General features: G+C 47.9%; 1 protein-coding gene across 1 annotated transcript in view; it reads right to left on the reverse strand.

Moving 5' to 3' along the window:
- The window catches only part of LOC140719266 (cytochrome P450 3A29-like), a 131,471-nt gene extending 119,473 nt beyond the window's left edge, over positions 1–11,998 (reverse strand). The window contains exons 1-2 of the mRNA XM_073033771.1: positions 11,974–11,998; positions 9,938–10,078 (exon numbers count right to left, since the gene is read on the reverse strand). Of these exons, the coding sequence (XP_072889872.1) occupies positions 9,938–10,071 (134 nt within the window). The 5' untranslated portion in view covers positions 10,072–10,078; positions 11,974–11,998. The remainder of the gene's footprint in view (positions 1–9,937; positions 10,079–11,973) is intronic.
- Between the last annotated feature and the right edge of the window lie 6,851 nt (positions 11,999–18,849).

Here is an 18,849-nt window from a genome sequence, read left to right on the forward strand (position 1 = left end):
TAGCGGAATGTGTGAGTGTGGTTGGTGACTGACCCCTGGTAAGTGGAATGTGTGAGTGTGGTCAGTGACTGACCCCTGGTTAATAGAATGTGAGAGTGTGGTCGTTACCCGACCACCTGGTTAGTGGAATGTCTGAGTCTGGTCAGTCACTGAGCTCTGATTAGTCACTAACACATGGTTAGCGGAATGTGTGAGTGAGTGCGGTCAATGACTGACCCCTGGTTAATGGAATGTGTGAGTGTGGTTGGTTACTGAGCCCTGGTTAGCAGAATCTGTGAGTGTGGTTGGTGACTGACCCCTGGTTAGCAGAATGTGTGAGTGTGGTCGTTGACTGACCCCTGGTTAGCGGAATGTGTATGTGGTTGGTTACTGTGCCCTGGTTAATGGAATGTGTGAGTGTGGTTGGTTACTGAGCCCTCATTAGAGGAATTTGTGAGTGTGGTCAGTCACCGACACATGGTTAGCGGAATGTGTGAGTGCGGTCAATGACTGACCCCTGGTTAATGGAATGTGTGAGTGTGGTTGGTTACTAAGCCCGGGTTAGCAGAATGTGTGAGTGTGGTCGGTGACTGACCCCTGGTTAGCGGAATGAGTATGTGGTTGGTTACTGTGCCCTGGTTACTGGAATGTGTGAGTGTGGTCGGTGACTGACCCCCTGGTTAGCGGAATGTGTGAGTGTGGTCGGTGACTGACCCCCTAGTTAGCGGAATGTGTCAGTGTGGTCTGTGACTGACCCCCTGGTTAGTGGAATGTGTGAGTGTGGTCGGTGACTGACCCCTGGATAGTGGAATGTGTGAGTGTGGTCAATGACTGACCCCTGGTTAACGGAATGTGTGAGTGTGGTTGGTTACTGAGCCCTGGTTAGCAGAATCTGTGAGTGTGGTTGGTGACTGACCCCTGGTTAGCAGAATGTGTGAGTGTGGTCGGTGACTGACCCCTGGTTAGCGGAATGTGTATGTGGTTGGTTACTGTGCCCTGGTTAGAGGACTTTGTGAGTGTGGTCAGTCACCGACACATGATTAGCGGAATGTGTGAGTGCGGTCAATGACTGACCCCTGGTTAATGGAATGTGTGAGTGTAGTTGGTTACTAAGCCCGGGTTAGCAGAATGTGTGAGTGTGGTCGGTGACTGACCCCTGGTTAGCGGAATGAGTATGTGTTTGGTTACTGTGCCCTGGTTACTGGAATGTGTGAGTGTGGTCGGTGACTGACCCCCTGGTTAGCGGAATGTGTGAGCGTGGTTGGTGACTGACACCCTAGTTAGCGGAAAGTGAGAGTGTGGTTGGTGACTGACCCCTGGTTAGCGGAATGTGTGAGTGTGGTTGGTGACTGACCCCTGGTTAGCGGAATGTGTGAGTGTGGTTGGTGACTGACCCCTGGTAAGTGGAATGTGTGAGTGTGGTCAGTGACTGACCCCTGGTTAATAGAATGTGAGAGTGTGGTCGTTACCCGACCACCTGGTTAGTGGAATGTCTGAGTCTGGTCAGTCACTGAGCTCTGATTAGTCACTAACACATGGTTAGCGGAATGTGTGAGTGAGTGCGGTCAATGACTGACCCCTGGTTAATGGAATGTGTGAGTGTGGTTGGTTACTGAGCCCTGGTTAGCAGAATCTGTGAGTGTGGTTGGTGACTGACCCCTGGTTAGCAGAATGTGTGAGTATGGTCGGTGACTGACCCCTGGTTAGCGGAATGTGTATGTGGTTGGTTACTGTGCCCTGGTTAATGGAATGTGTGAGTGTGGTTGGTTACTGAGCCCTCATTAGAGGAATTTGTGTGTGTGGTCAGTCACCGACACATGGTTAGCGGAATGTGTGAGTGCGGTCAATGACTGACCCCTGGTTAATGGAATGTGTGAGTGTGGTTGGTTACTAAGCCCGGGTTAGCAGAATGTGTGAGTGTGGTCGGTGACTGACCCCTGGTTAGCGGAATGAGTATGTGGTTGGTTACTGTGCCCTGGTTACTGGAATGTGTGAGTGTGGTCGGTGACTGACCCCCTGGTTAGCGGAATGTGTGAGTGTGGTCGGTGACTGACCCCCTGGTGAGAGGAATGTGTGAGTGTGGTCAGTCACTGACCCCTGGTAAGTGGAATGTGTGAGTGTGGTTGGTGACTGACCCCTGGATAGTGGAATCTGTGAGTGTGGACGGTGAGTGACCCCTGGTGAGTGGAATGTGTGAGTGTGGTCAGTCACTGACCCCTGGTAAGTGGAATGTGTGAGTGTGGTCAGTCACTGAGCCCTGGTTAGTGGAATGTGTGAGTGTGGTCAGTCACTGAGCCCTGGTTAGTGGAATGTGTGAGTGTGGTTGGTGACTGACCCCTGGTGAGTGGAATGTGTGAGTGTGGTCAGTCACTGAGCCCTGGTTAGTGGAATGTGTGAGTGTGGTTGGTGACTGACCCCTGGTGAGTGGAATGTGTGAGTGTGGTTGGTGACTGACCCCTGGTGAGTGGAATGTGTGAGTGTGGTCAGTCACTGAGCCCTGGTTAGTGGAATGTGTGAGTGTGGTTGGTCAGTGACACTGGTAAGTGGAATGTGTGAGTGTGGTCGGTCACTGACACTGGTAAGTGGAATGTGTGAGTGTGGTCAGTCACTGAGCCCTGGTTAGTGGAATGTGTGAGTGTGGTCAGTCACTGAGCTCTGGTTAGTGGAATGTGTGAGTGTGGTTGGTCAGTGACACTGGTGAGTGGAATGTGTGAGTGTGGTGGGTGACTGACCCCTGGATAGTGGAATGTGCGAGTGTGGTCAGTCACTGACCCCTGGATAGTGGAATGTGCGAGTGTGGTCAGTCACTGACCCCTGGATAGTGGAATGTGTGAGTGTGGTCAGTCACTGACCCCTGGATAGTGGAATGTGTGAGTGTGGTCAGTCACTGACCCCTGGTGAGTGGAATGTGTGAGTGTGGTCAGTCACTGACCCCTGGTGAGTGGAATGTGTGAGTGTGGTCAGTCACTGACCCCTGGTAAGTGGAATGTGTGAGTGTGGTCAGTCACTGACCCCTGGATAGTGGAATGTGTGAGTGTGGTCAGTCACTGACCCCTGGTTAGTGGAATGTGTGAGTGTGGTCAGTCACTGACCCCTGGATAGTGGAATGTGTGAGTATGGTCAGTCACTGAGCCCTGGTTAGTGGAATGTGTGAGTGTGGTCAGTCACTGAGCTCTGATTAGCAGAATGTGTGAGTGTGGTCGGTGACTGACCCCTGGTTAGTGGAATGTGTGAGTGTGGTCGGTGACTGACCCCTGGTTAGTGGAATGTGTGAGTGTGGTCGGTCACTGACCCCTGGTGAGTGGAATGTGTGAGTGTGGTTGGTGCCTGACCCCTGGTTAGTGGAATGTGTGATTGTGGTCAGTCACTGACCCCTGGTAAGTGGAATGTGAGAGTGTGGTCGGTCACTGACCACTGGTGAGTGGAATGTGTGATTGTGGACAGTGACTGACCCCCTGGTTAGCAGAATGTGCGAGTGTGGTTAGTCACTGACCCCTGGTTAGTGGAATGTGCGAGTGTGGTCAGTCACTGACCCCTGGTTAGTGGAATGTGTGAGTGTGGTCAGTCACTGACCCCTGGTAAGTGGAATGTGTGAGTGTGGTCAGTCACTGAGCCCTGGTAAGTGGAATGTGTGAGTGTGGTCAGTCACTGAGCCCTGGTTAGTGGAATGTGTGAGTGTGGTCAGTCACTGACCCCTGGTAAGTGGAATGTGTGAGTGTGGTCGGTGACTGACCCCTGGTAAGTGGAATGTGTGAGTGTGGTCAGTCACTGACCCCTGGTTAATGGAATGTGTGAGTGTAGTCAGTCACTGACCCCTGGATAGTGGAATGTGTGAGTGTGGTCGGTGACTGACCCCTGGATAGTGGAATGTGTGAGTGTGGTCGGTGACTGACCCCTGGATAGTGGAATGTGTGAGTGTGGTCAGTCACTGACCCCTGGATAGTGGAATGTGTGAGTGTGGTCAGTCACTGACCCACTGGTTAGTGGAATGTGTGAGTGTGGTCGGTGACTGACCCCTGGATAGTGGAATGTGTGAGTGTGGTCAGTCACTGACCCCTGGATAGTGGAATGTGAGAGTGTGGTCAGTCACTGACCCCTGGATAGTGGAATGTGTGAGTGTGGTCAGTCACTGACCCCTGGTTAGTGGAATGTGAGAGTGTGGTCAGTCACTGACCCCTGGTAAGTGGAATGTGTGAGTGTGGTCAGTCACTGACCCCTGGATAGTGGAATGTGTGAATGTGGTCAGTCACTGAGCCCTGGTTAGTGGAATGTGTGAGTGTGGTCAGTCACTGACCCCTGGATAGTGGAATGTGTGAGTGTGGTCAGTCACTGAGCCCTGGTGAGTGGAATGTGTGAGTGTGGTCAGTCACTGAGCGCTGGTAAGTGGAATGTGTGAGTGTGGTCAGTCACTGACCCCTGGATAGTGGAATGTGTGAGTGTGGTCAGTCACTGAGCCCTGGTGAGTGGAATGTGTGAGTGTGGTCAGTCACTGAGCCCTGGTGAGTGGAATGTGTGAGTGTGGTCAGTCACTGACCCCTGGTGAGTGGAATGTGTGAGTGTGGTCAGTCACTGACCCCTGGATAGTGGAATGTGAGAGTGTGGTCAGTCACTGACCCCTGGATAGTGGAATGTGTGAGTGTGGTCAGTCACTGACCCCTGGTTAGTGGAATGTGTGAGTGTGGTCGGTCACTGACTCCTGGTGAGTGGAATGTGTGAGTGTGGTCAGTCACTGACCCCTGGTTAGTGGAATGTGTGAGTGTGTTCAGTCACTGAGCTCTGATTAGCAGAATGTGTGAGTGTGGTCAGTCACTGACCACTGGTTAGTGGAATGTGTGAGTGTGGTCAGTCACTGAGCTCTGATTAGCAGAATGTGTGAGTGTGGTCAGTCACTGACCCCTGGTTAGTGGAATGTGTGAGTGTGGTCGGTGACTGACCCCTGGATAGTGGAATGTGTGAGTGTGGTCAATGACTGACCCCTGGTTAATGGAATGTGTGAGTGTGGTTGGTTACTGAGCCCTGGTTAGCAGAATCTGTGAGTGTGGTTGGTGACTGACCCCTGGTTAGCAGAATGTGTGAGTGTGGTCGGTGACTGACCCCTGGTTAGCGGAATGTGTATGTGGTTGGTTACTGTGCCCTGGTTAGAGGACTTTGTGAGTGTGGTCAGTCACCGACACATGGTTAGCGGAATGTGTGAGTGCGGTCAATGACTGACCCCTGGTTAATGGAATGTGTGAGTGTAGTTGGTTACTAAGCCCGGGTTAGCAGAATGTGTGAGTGTGGTCGGTGACTGACCCCTGGTTAGCGGAATGAGTATGTGGTTGGTTACTGTGCCCTGGTTACTGGAATGTGTGAGTGTGGTCGGTGACTGACCCCCTGGTTAGCGGAATGTGTGAGCGTGGTCGGTGACTGACACCCTAGTTAGCGGAAAGTGAGAGTGTGGTTGGTGACTGACCCCTGGTTAGCGGAATGTGTGAGTGTGGTTGGTGACTGACCCCTGGTTAGCGGAATGTGTGAGTGTGGTTAGTCACTGACCCCTGGTAAGTGGAATGTGTGAGTGTGGTCAGTGACTGACCCCTGGTTAATAGAATGTGAGTGTGTGGTCGTTACCCGACCACCTGGTTAGTGGAATGTCTGAGTCTGGTCAGTCACTGAGCTCTGATTAGTCACTAACACATGGTTAGCGGAATGTGTGAGTGAGTGCGGTCAATGACTGACCCCTGGTTAATGGAATGTGTGAGTGTGGTTGGTTACTGAGCCCTGGTTAGCAGAATCTGTGAGTGTGGTTGGTGACTGACCCCTGGTTAGCAGAATGTGTGAGTGTGGTCGGTGACTGACCCCTGGTTAGCGGAATGTGTATGTGGTTGGTTACTGTGCCCTGGTTAATGGAATGTGTGAGTGTGGTTGGTTACTGAGCCCTCATTAGAGGAATTTGTGAGTGTGGTCAGTCACCGACACATGGTTAGCGGAATGTGTGAGTGCGGTCAATGACTGACCCCTGGTTAATGGAATGTGTGAGTGTGGTTGGTTACTAAGCCCGGGTTAGCAGAATGTGTGAGTGTGGTCGGTGACTGACCCCTGGTTAGCGGAATGAGTATGTGGTTGGTTACTGTGCCCTGGTTACTGGAATGTGTGAGTGTGGTCGGTGACTGACCCCCTGGTTAGCGGAATGTGTGAGTGTGGTCGGTGACTGACCCCCTAGTTAGCGGAATGTGTCAGTGTGGTCTGTGACTGACCCCTGGTTAGAGGAATGTGTGAGTATGGTCTGTGACTGACCCCCTGGATAGTGGAATGTGTGAGTGTGGACGGTGACTGACCCCTGGTAAGTGGAATGTGTGAGTGTGGACGGTGACTGACCCCTGGTTAGTGGAATGTGTATGTGGTTGGTTACTGTGCCATGGTTAGAGGAATTTGTGAGTGTGGTCAATGACTGACCCCTGGTTAATGGAATGTGTGAGTGTGGTTGGTTACTAAGCCCGGGTTAGCAGAATGTGTGAGTGTGGTCGGTGACTGACCCCTGGTTAGCGGAATGAGTATGTTGCTGGTTACTGTGCCCTGGTTACTGGAATGTGTGAGTGTGGTCGGTGACTGACCCCCTGGTTAGCGGAATGTGTGAGTGTGGTCGGTGACTGACACCCTAGTTAGCGGAAAGTGAGAGTGTGGTTGGTGACTGACCCCTGGTTAGCGGAATGTGTGAGTGTGGTCGGTGACTGACCCCCTGGTTAGCGGAATGTGTGAGTGTAGTCGGTGACTGACACCCTAGTTAGCGGAATGTGTGAGTGTGGTCTGTGACTGACCCCCTTATTAGCAGTATGTGGTTTGTTACTGAGCCCTGATTAGTGAAATCTGTGAGTGTGGTTGGTCACTGACTCCTGGTGAGTGGAATGTGTGAGTGTGGTTGGTCACTGACTCCTGGTGAGTGGAATGTGTGAGTGTGGTTGGTGACTGACCCCTGGTTAATGGAATGTGTGAGTGTGGTTGGTTACTAAGCCCGGGTTAGCAGAATGTGTGAGTGTGGTCGGTGACTGACCCCTGGTTAGCGGAATGAGTATGTTGTTGGTTACTGTGCCCTGGTTACTGGAATGTGTGAGTGTGGTCGGTGACTGACCCCCTGGTTAGCGGAATGTGTGAGTGTGGTCGGTGACTGACACCCTAGTTAGCGGAAAGTGAGAGTGTGGTTGGTGACTGACCCCTGGTTAGCGGAATGTGTGAGTGTGGTCGGTGACTGACCCCCTGGTTAGCGGAATGTGTGAGTGTAGTCGGTGACTGACACCCTAGTTAGCGGAATGTGTGAGTGTGGTCTGTGACTGACCCCCTTATTAGCAGTATGTGGTTTGTTACTGAGCCCTGATTAGTGAAATCTGTGAGTGTGGTTGGTCACTGACTCCTGGTGAGTGGAATGTGTGAGTGTGGTTGGTGACTGACCCCTGGTGAGTGGAATGTGTGAGTGTGGTTGGTGACTGACCCCTGGTTAGTGGAATGTGTAAGTGTGTTCGGTGACTGACCCCTGGTTAGTGGAATGTGTGAGTGTGGTCGGTGACTGACCCCTGGATAGTGGAATGTGTGAGTGTGGTTGGTGACTGACCCCTGGTTAGTGGAATGTGTGAGTGTGGTCGGTGACTGACCCCTGGATAGTGGAATGTGTGAGTGTGGTTGGTCACTGACCCTGGTGAGTGGATTGTGTGAGTGTGGTTGGTGACTGACCCCTGGTGAGTGGAATGTGTGAGTGTGGTTGGTGACTGACCCCTGGTTAGTGGAATGTGTGAGTGTGGTCGGTGACTGACCCCTGGTTAGTGGAATGTATGAGTGTGGTCAGTCGCTGACCCCTGGTTAGCAGAATAATTGAGTGTGGTTGGTGACTGACCGCCTGGTTAGTGGAATGTGTAAGTGTGTTCGGTGACTGACCCCTGGTTAGTGGAATGTGTAAGTGTGGTCAGTCACTGACCCACTGGTTAGTGGAATGTGTAAGTGTGTTCGGTGACTGACCCCTGGTTAGTGGAATGTGTGAGTGTGGTCGGTGACTGACCCCTGGATAGTGGAATGTGTGTGTGGTTGGTGACTGACCCCTGGTTAGTGGAATGTGTGAGTGTGGTCGGTGACTGACCCCTGGATAGTGGAATGTGTGAGTGTGGTTGGTGACTGACCCCTGGTGAGTGGAATGTGTGAGTGTGGTTGGTGACTGACCCCTGGTTAGTGGAATGTGTGAGTGTGGTCGGTGACTGACCCTTGGTTAGTGGAATGTATGAGTGTGGTCAGTGACTGACCCCTGGTTAGCAGAATAAGTGAGTGTGGTTGGTGACTGACCGCCTGGTTAGTGGAATGTGTAAGTGTGTTCGGTGACTGACCCCTGGTTAGTGGAATGTGTAAGTGTGTTCGGTGACTGACCGCCTGGTTAGTGGAATGTGTGAGTGTGGACAGTCACTGACCCCTGGTTAGCAGAATATGTGTGGGTGGTCAGTCACTGACCCCCTAGTTAGCAGAATGTGTGAGTGTGGTCAGTCACTGACCCCCTGATTAGTGGAATGTGTGAGTGTGGTCCGTGACTGACCCCTGGTTAGCAGAATGTGTGAGTGTGGTTGGTTACTGAGCCCTAGTTAGCAGAATGTGTGAGTGTGGTTGGTGACTGACCCCTGGATAGTGGAATGTGTGAGTGTGGTTGGTGACTGACCCCTGGTTAGTGGAATGTGTGAGTGTGGTTGGTGACTGACCCCTGGTTAGTGGAATGTGTGAGTGTGGTCGGTGACTGACCCCTGGTTAGTGGAATGTGTGAGTGTGGTCTGTGACTGACCCCTGGTTAGTGGAATGTGTAAGTGTGTTCGGTGACTGACCCCTGGTTAGTGGAATGTGTGAGTGTGGTCGGTGACTGACCCCTGGATAGTGGAATGTGTGAGTATGGTTGGTCACTGACCCCTGGTTAGTGGAATGTGTAAGTGTGTTCGGTGACTGACCCCTGGTTAGTGGAATGTGTAAGTGTGTTCGGTGACTGACCCCTGGTTAGTGGAATGTGTGAGTGTGGTCTGTGACTGACCCCTGGATAGTGGAATGTGTAAGTGTGTTCGGTGACTGACCCCTGGTTAGTGGAATGTGTAAGTGTGGTATGTGACTGACCCCTGGATAGTGGAATGTGTGAGTATGGTTGGTCACTGACCCCTGGTTAGTGGAATGTGTAAGTGTGTTCGGTGACTGACCCCTGGTTAGTGGGATGTGTAAGTGTGTTCGGTGACTGACCCCTGGTTAGTGGAATGTGTGAGTGTGTTCTGTGACTGACCCACTGGTTAGTGGAATGTGCGAGTGTGGTCGGTGACTGACCCCTGGTTAGTGGAATGTGTAAGTGTGGTCAGTGACTGACCCCTGGATAGTGGAATGTGTGAGTGTGGTGAAAGAATGCTAACAGGCCCATATTTAGCTATGGAAGTTCATGCTTAGAGAGCGGACACCCACTGCCCTCCGCCTCAATATCTCCATGCACTTGTATAAGCTATGGTGAAGAGAGTCAGAGGGATAAAAAGGAGAAGCTGGGGAAGAAGTCCAGACTGACGTTAGTCTACAGTCAGAATCAAATTTATTATCTCTGACTTTATGTTATGAAAGTTGATGTTTTGCTGCAGCAGTATAAAGACGTACAAATTATATAAATTACAAATTAAATAAATAGTGTAAAATAAAAAGGAATAACGAAGGACCTTTCAGCAACGTAATGGCGGAGGGGGAAGAAGCTGTTCCTGTATCATTAGGTGTGGGTCTCAACACCATAGGACCGTAAGACATAGGAACAGAATGAGGCCATTCAGCCCATCGTGGCTGCTCTACCATTCCATCATGGCTGATTTATTTTTCATCTCAACCCCATTTTCATGAATTCTTTCCATAACCTTTCATATCTTTACTAATCAGACTCCTGTACCTCGCTTTTTTCTGAACCAGCCAATATAAGAAAATGGAGCCGCAATTCAACACTTACAAGCCAAGAATTAGAAGCATGAATCCTCTCCATAACCAGGGACTTGAAGTGATATCACACAGATTTAGCCAGGACCATGAGTTGACCAGAGGAACCACCCATTGTGGGATCAGAAATTCTTGGATTATATCCATTCGAAGCCTGAAACAATATTAAGAAGACCAGATGAATAAACACCAATCTCCTCAATGTGATAAGTACCATTGCATCACTGTTTTTTTGCAACAACACAGAAACATTCTTGCTTTGTGTTTCTACAACACCTTTCATAACAACAGGACCTCTTCTGGGGCTTTACACCCAAGTAGAATTAGTTTGCATTGTGGCATTAAAAGTTTTAGATTATAAGATATTGGAGCAGGACTAAGCCTTCGAGTCTGCTCCGCCATTCCCTAACAATTGATTTATCATCCCTCCCAACTCCATTCTCCTGCCTTCTCCCCATAACTTTTGAAACCTTTTGGTGGTTGGAGGTAAGGAGATGTGGTGAGAGAGGGAAACTGGAATGAGAGAAAATCAAATGAGGTGGGGGGGGGGTCAATTACCAGAATTTAGAGAAATCGATGTTCATGCCTTCAGGTTGGAGGCTATACAGATGGAATATAACCTGCTCTTGCAACCTGAGTGTAGCCTCATCCCGGCAGTAGAGGAGGCCATGAACTGACATGTCGGAATGGGAATGGGAAGTAGAATTGAAGTGGGTGGCCACCAGAGACCCTGCTTTTTCTGGCAGACTTGGCAAAGCGGTCTCCCAATGTACATCGGGTCTCACCAATATACAGGAGGCCACACTGGAAGCACCAGACACCATAGGAGACCCAACAGACTCACAAGTGAAGTGTCACCTCACCTGGAAGAACTGCTTGAGGCTCTGAATAGTAGTGAGGGAGGAGGTGTAGGGACAGGAGTGGCAATTGTTCCATTTGCAAGGGTAAGTACCAGTGGGGAGGGACGAATGGACAAGGGGGTGGTGTAGGAGCAGTCCCAACACCGACAGTTGCGGAACACCCCTAGCCACTGGCAGACAACCACTTTACAGTATTCCCATCCTTTGCCTCCTGCCAGTCAGCCAATGCTACTATCTTCCTTGTAATACCATGGGCCCTTATCATATTTAGCAGCCTCATCTGTGGCACCTTGTCAAAAATCTTCTAAAAATACAAGAATTTTGAAGCTAGCTACTTCAAGGTACTGGTAACCTGGGAAGTAAAGATGAGTTAACGTCATGCAATGTTTGCATCGGCTGAATTCACCCAAGGCAGAGCCTCACTGGATATTTGGTTGCACATATTTTCAAACGTAAGGCTTTGAAAAAGAAAGACATGAGATTCAGGACTAAATATAGGCTGCAAGGACAGGGAGTGTCTCCATTTACATGGCACTTACTTACTCAAATTTGTTTTCAGTCCACAGCTGTTCCCTAGCTGAATGTGTAACTTCAAGGTTCAAAAGTTCAAAGTAAATTTATCAAAGTACATATATGTCACCATACACTGCACTGAGAGTCATTTTCTTCCAGGCTGTCATGAACCCTTTGGATAAACGATGAGCCCCAGGTAGCGGCTGGCCTCGACACACCTGAACGTCATTTCTTTGAGTTTGTGTGAATTGTTTAATGACTACTTTTAGCACTAAACTGTCACTGTGTTCTTCGTGATGCTCATGTGAATGTGCTCTCCTTATGCTTCTCATTCTTAAGTGATTAATTTTTCATTTCAACCCACACAGGTTGCCTGTATTTTATGTTCTGTTTAAGGTTAATCTGCACCAGCTGAGTCCTGGACTCGAGTTCTGTGTGAACTACATTCTGTGCACTCTTTGGTTTGTGAGTAAGTGAGTTCTTAGTTTTTGGTTCTCTGTATTTTTCTCCAACATTGATTTCCACTCCACACCTGGGTCCACTCATCTTTACAGCAGGACTCAGCAGAGATTGATCAACTTAAATCGACTAAGCAAGAAGTGCCGTGCTCCAGGACTCAGATCCAGATGCCCTGAAATGCCTGGGCCACCCAGACCAAAGCCGTTTTTGATCTCACCAAATCAGTTCAGTGCTTGGAACGATCCAGTCTCTCACCCGGGTTAGGTGGACAGGCATCGAAACTCTTCCACATGGACTCGTCTCCAAACGCTCACTCCATCTCTGGTAGTGATCCAAACTCCATCTGCAAACCTGATGGCTCGCAATGCCCCAGCATGGCTCATTCCCAAACCAGCCTTGCCGCTACGGCAATAGTTCAACACAGTTTGCTTCAGAAAAGATGTCTTTAGTCTGTTCTCTTGCCTTATGATTTACCAGTACATCTTTGGTAGCGCCAACTTAAACCAGAGAACTGTAACGGTCTCAAGTCTCTCTCACATTTTATAAAGTCCCAGAGTGATGTCACCATCCCTTAAACCAGAGGACTGTAACGGTTCTTTATCGTATCCAAGAAAGACAGTGGACTGAGACCATGTACAGAGGTCCAAATAGAATTACAATTAAGAACCGGTACCCACTTCTTCTAATGAACATGGCATTTGAATTATTACAAGGAGCCATGGTCTTCACTAAACTAGACCTTCAGAATGCCTACAACCTGATCCAGATCCAACAGGGAGATGAATGGAAGATGACCTTCAATATTCTCACCAGACATTATGATTAACTGGGTTAGTTAATGCTCCAGTAGTCCTTCAGAGCCTCATCAATGACACACTCTGAGGGAGACTTAACCACTTTGTCTATGTTTATCTGGATATTCTTATTGTTTCTCAGTTACTTCAAGAACATGTCCACCATGTGCAGAGCATTCTTCAGTTCCTACTGGAACTCCTGCTAGATCTCCAACTTTTTGTTAAACTTGAGAAGAGTTAAATTCATATCTCTAAAGTCTCTTCTGGGTTTTGTCATTTTCAATAGGAATTTACACAGTCATAGGTGTAAAGATGGACCTTGGGAAGACCCAAACAGTATGAAATTGGTCACAACTACATCAGTCAACCAACTCCAACACTCTTTAGGGTTTGCCAGTTTCTATCAGTATTTCATTGAAAATGTCAGTGCAATCACAGCTCCACTTATTAATCTCAGTAACAGATCTACTGGGCCTTTCCATTGTGGGCTGTACCAAAGGTAGTGATGAATCAGCATACAGGAGGGCGATGGAAAATTTGGCTGAGTGGTGTAATAACAACATCCTCTCTCTTAATGTCAGTAATATCAGGGAACTAATTGTAAACTACAGGAGAGGTCCATGAGCCAGTACTCGTCAGAGGATCAGAGATGGAGAAGGTCAGTATCTTTAAATTCCCGGGTGTCACTGTCTCAGAGGACCTGTCCTGTCCTCATCATATAAATATAACTACAAAGAAAGCACAACAGCAGCTCTCCAGAAAATCAATTCAGTGACATATTGCTTACAATTTCCCAGAATCTTTCATCCCATCCCACCATTCATGACTCTTGCCTCAAGCCTGAACTTTTAGCCCTTGGCCCCTGCTCCCAAGGCTCCAGCCCCTCCTTGTTTCATCAATGGAAAACAGGTTTATACATTTAAGCCACTACTGGACTGTTGCTGTGTTTGTGGCAAGATACAATATCTCATAGACTGGGTAGGCTACAGTCCAGAGGAAAGATGCTGGGTTCCCTTTCAAGCCATTCTGGACCTTTGATTAGTCATGGAATTTCATAACAAAGATCCTGATCTCCCTGGGCCATCAGGTGCTGGTCATATGGTGGTGAGGGTGTGTCATGAATCCTTTGGGCCAGCGAGGGGCACTGGGTAGTGGCAGGTCCTGACACACCTGATCATCATTTATTTGAGATTATTAGAGATGTTTAATGACTACTTTTATCGTTAAGCAGTCTCTGTGTTTCTCATGATGCATGCTGTGTGAATACAGTTTCATTATGCTTCTCGTTCTTGAGTTTTGATTTCAACCTGCAAGGGCTTCCTGTATTTTATGTTCTAAGACAGATAGTTGTAATCTTTGCTCCCAGGATGGGAGAACATGAGGTCACAGGTTAAAGACGGGATGGCAGTAATTTAAACACCTGCTCAAGACTTGGCCAAAACGTCGACTGTACTTTTTTCCATAGATGTTGCCTGGACTGCTGAATTCCTCCAGCATTTTGTGTGGGTTGTGTGGATTTTCAGCATCTGCAGATTGTCTCTTATTTGAGATTTGATTACCTATTCATTTAATCTTGCTTTTAACTAACATCTTTTTGTCTTTTATTTTTATAGAGAATTTGACTAGTGTGGCATTGGACAGTGACAGTGGGTGAAACTGAGGAATACAAGCCACCCAATAGTCCGGGGGATTACTATTGGGTGTTGTTGAGGTTACTAGGAAAGTTGACGAGGGTAAAGCAGTGGATGTTGTCTATATGGACTTCAGTAAGGCCTTTGACAAGGTTCCACATGGAAGGTTAATTAGAAAGGTTCAGTCGTTAGGTATTAATATTGAAGTAGTAAAATAGATTCAACAGTGGCTGGATGGGAGATGCCAGAGAATAGTGTTGGATAACTGTTTGTCAGGTTGGAGGCCAGTGACTAGTGGAGTGCCTCAGGGATCTGTACTGGATCCAATGTTGTTTGTCATATACATTAATGATCTGGATGATGGCCTGGTAAATTGGATTAGTAAGTATGCAGATGATACTAAGATAGGTGGTGTTGTGGATAACGAAGTGGGTTTTCAAAGTTTGCAGAGAGATTTAGGCTAGTTAGAAGAGTGGGCTGAAAGATGGCAGATAGAGTTTAATGCTGATAAGTGTGAGGTGCTACATTTTGGTAGGAATAATCAAAGTAGGACATACATGGTAAATGGTAGGGCATTGAGGAATGCAGTAGAACAGAGTGACCTAGGAATAATGGTGCATAGTTCCCTGAAGGTGGAATCTCATGTGGATAGGGTGGTGAAGAAAGCTTTTGGTAAGCTGGCCTTTATAAATCAGAGCATTGAGTATAGGAGTTGGGATGTAATGTTAAAATTGTACAAGGCATTGGTGAGGCCAAATTTGGAGTATTGTGTACAGTTCTGGTCACTGAATTATGTCAACAAAATAGAGAGAGTACAGGGAGATTTACTAGAATGTTACCTGGATTTCAGCACCTAAGTTACCAAGAAAGGTTGAACAAGTTAGGTCTTTATTCTTTGGAGCATAGAAGGTTGAGGGGGGACTTGATAGAGGTGTTTAAAATTATGAGGGGGATAGACAGAGTTGACGTGGATAGGCTTTTTCCATTGAGAGTAGGGGAGATTCAAACAAGAGGATATGTTGAGAGTTAAGGGGCAAAAGTTTAGGGGTAACACAAGGGGGAACTTCTTTACTCAGAGAGTGGTAGCTGTTTGGAACGAGCTTCCAGTAGAGGTGATAGAGGCAGTGAGATATTATCATTTTAAAAAAATTGGATTGGTATATGGACAGGAAAGGAATGGAGGGTTATGGGCTCAGTGCAGGTCGGTGGGACTAGATGAAAGTAAGCGTTCGGCACAGACTAGAAGGGCTGAGATGTCCTGTTTCCGTGCTGTAATTGTTATATGGTTATTTAGAGGAACAAATTTATAAAGAGATTGCAGACTGTTGCAAGAAACATAAGGTTGTTATAACAGGATTTTAGCTTTCCACATATTGACTGGGATCCTCAGACTAGATGGGACAGACTTTGTCTAATTTGTTCAGGGAAACTTCCTTAATCAGTACATAGAAGTCCAAATGAGAGAGAGTGTAATACTTGATCTGCTGTTGGAGATGAGACAGGGCAGGTGACAGAAGTTTCTGTAGGGGAACACTTTGCATCTAGTGATCAGAATGCCATTAGTTTCAAAGTAAACATGGAAAAAGACAGGTCTGGTCTGTGGGTTGAGATTCTGAATTGGAGAAAGGCCAATTTCGATGGCTTCAGAAAGGATGTGGCAAGTGTGGACTGGGACAGGTTGCTTTCTGGCAAAGCTGTACTTGAAAGTTAGAGGCCTTCAAAACTGAAATGTTAAGAATACAGAGTTTGCATGTGGCTATCTGAATTAAAGGTAAAGATAACAGGTTTAGAGATATTGAGGCCCTAGTTAAGAAAAAATGAGGTGCATAGGAGATAAAGGCAGAGAGGAGGCGCCGATGAAGTACAGGAAATGCAAGAGAACTCCTAAGAAGGAAATCAGGAGGGCCAAAAGAAGGCAAGAGGTTGCCTAGCAGACAAGGTGAAGGAGAATCCAAAAGGATTCTGGATACATGTTAGGAGCAAAAGGATTGCAAGGGACAAAATTCATCCTCTGGAAGATCCATGCATGGAGCAAAAAGAGATGGGGAGATCTTAAAAGGATTTTTTGCATCTGTATTTACTCAGGAAATGGACAGAGTCCATAGAAGTGAAGCAAAGCGGTATCGACTTCATGGACCCAATGCAGATTACGGAGGAGGAGATGTTTGATGACTTGAGGCAAATTAGGGTGGATAAATCCCCAGGGCCTGACAAGGTGTTCTCTCGGACCCTATGGGAGGCAAGTGCAGAAATTGCAGGGGCCCTAGCAGAGATCTTTAAATCATCCTTAGCGACAGGAGAGGTACCAGAGGATTTGAGAGTAGCTAATATTGCTCCGCTGTTTAAGAAAACAGCCAGTGCGCCTGGCATCAGTAGTGAGAGTTACTGGAAGGTATTCTAAGGGACTGGATATACAAGTATTTGGATAAACTCGGACTGATTAGGAATAATCAACCTGGCTTTGTGTATGGTAAGTCATATCTAACTAATCATATTGAAGTTTTCGAGGAAGTTACCAGGAGTTGATGAAGACAAGGCAGTGGACGTTAGCAAGGCTTTTTTACAAGATCCTACATGAAAGGTTGGTTAAGAAGGTTCAATTGCTTGGCATTCAAGATGAGGTGAAAAATTGGATTAGCTCTGCAGGAAAAGCCCGAGAGTGGTTGTAGATGATTGCCTCTCTGACTGGTGGCCTGTGACTAGTGGAGAGCCAAATGGATTGGTGCTGGGTCCTTTGTTGTTTGTCATCTACCTCAATGATCTTAATGATAATGTAGTTTACTGGATCAGTAAATTTGTGGATGACAGCAAAATTGGGGGTGTGGTGGACACCGAGGAAGACTTTCATGGCTTGCAAGGATCTGGTCCAGCTGGAAAAATGGGATGCAAAATGGGAGATGGAATTTAATGCAGACAAGTGTGAGGTGTTGCACTTTGGTAGGACCAGCCAGGGTTAGGTCTTACACAGCGAACGGTAGGGCACTGAGGAGTGTGGTAGAACAAAGGGGTCAGGGAACACAGGTCCATAGTTCATTGTAAGTGGCATCACAGGTAGATAGGGTCGTAAGGAAAACTTTTGGCATATTGTCCTTCATAAATTGTCCAGGAGTTGGAATGTTATGCTGAAATTGGATAAGATGTGGTGAGGCCTACTTTGGAGTACTGTATTGTCTGAAGTTTTGGTCACCTGCCTACAGGAGAGATATAAACAAGGTTGAAAAAGTACAGAAAAATTTACAATGATGTTGCTGGGCTGGAGAACCTGAGTTATAAGGGAAGATTGAACAGGTTAGGACTTTATTTCTTGTTCAGGGGAGATTTGGTGAAGGCATACAAAGTTATGAGGGGTATAGATAGGGAAGTTTGGATAGGTACATGGATGATAAGGCTCTGGTCCGGGTGCAAGATGATGGCTGTAGGCAGTTTAAAAGGTGCGTAATGGGCCCGTTTCTGTACTGTATTTTTCTACAACTCTCTATGACTCTATCAAACACCTAATGCACAAAAAAGAACAAATCGTGCAAACATCAAAAAGCAAACAAATAACACAGAGATTATTAAACATCAGACTGCAGAGTTCCCGAAATGGCGTGTGACAGCTGTTGTGTTCTTTAAACGTACCGTGGGTTCCTAAGAACAAACCATATTCTGGAAGAATTAAAACTGGAACTTTTATTTACAACAGCAACCACATTTTCATGATACAAGTTTCTAGATCATTCTGTCATTTCTGCACATGCTCCGAACTGTGTCCAATCACAATGATACACGTGACACGTGATATCACCATAACAGCCACCGAGTCAGTTCAGTTTGGCACCTCAATCAAATTGTGCAAGTTGCAAAAAAGTGTAACAGGAACACGTGGAACCTGAACCGCAGAGTTGTCCACTACCACGGAGCGCATTGACCCCCTAACCCTAACCCTAATGTCCAGCGCTCTGGACATTAAACATCAAACCACAAAGTCCCCTGAAAAAGAGTCCCACAGCCATGAGGCATGGCGCTGAGGAAATCAAACCTGCCCCTCCCCCAGCAGCAGTTAGAGAGAGACAGTGAGCAGATGGCGCCGCGCGTCCAAATGTGGGCAGACAGCACCGCGCATCCAAACGTGGGCAGACTGCGCCATGTTTCCAAACGTGGGCAGACAGCGCCATGTTTCCAAACGTGGGCAGACTGCGCCATGTTTCCAAACGTGGGCAGACAGCGCCATGTTTCCAAACGTGGGCAGACTGCGCCATGTTTCCAAATGTGGGCAGACTGCGCCATGTTTCCAAATGTGGGCAGACAGCACCGCGCATCCAAACGTGGGCAGACTGCGCCATGTTTCCAAACGTGGGCAGACTGCGCCATGTTTCCAAATGTGGGCAGACAGCACCGCGCATCCAAACGTGGGCAGACTGCGCCATGTTTCCAAACGTGGGCAGACTGCGCCATGTTTCCAAACGTGGGCAGACTGCGCCATGTTTCCAAACGTGGGCAGACAGCGCCATGTTTCCAAACGTGGGCAGACAGCGCCATGTTTCCAAACGTGGGCAGACTGCGCCATGTTTCCAAACGTGGGCAGACTGCGCCATGTTTCCAAATGTGGGCAGACAGCACCGCGCATCCAAACGTGGGCAGACTGCGCCATGTTTCCAAACGTGGGCAGACTGCGCCATGTTTCCA

This window comes from Hemitrygon akajei, chromosome 31 (assembly GCF_048418815.1).
Source record: "Hemitrygon akajei chromosome 31, sHemAka1.3, whole genome shotgun sequence".
Lineage (NCBI taxonomy): Eukaryota > Metazoa > Chordata > Chondrichthyes > Myliobatiformes > Dasyatidae > Hemitrygon > Hemitrygon akajei.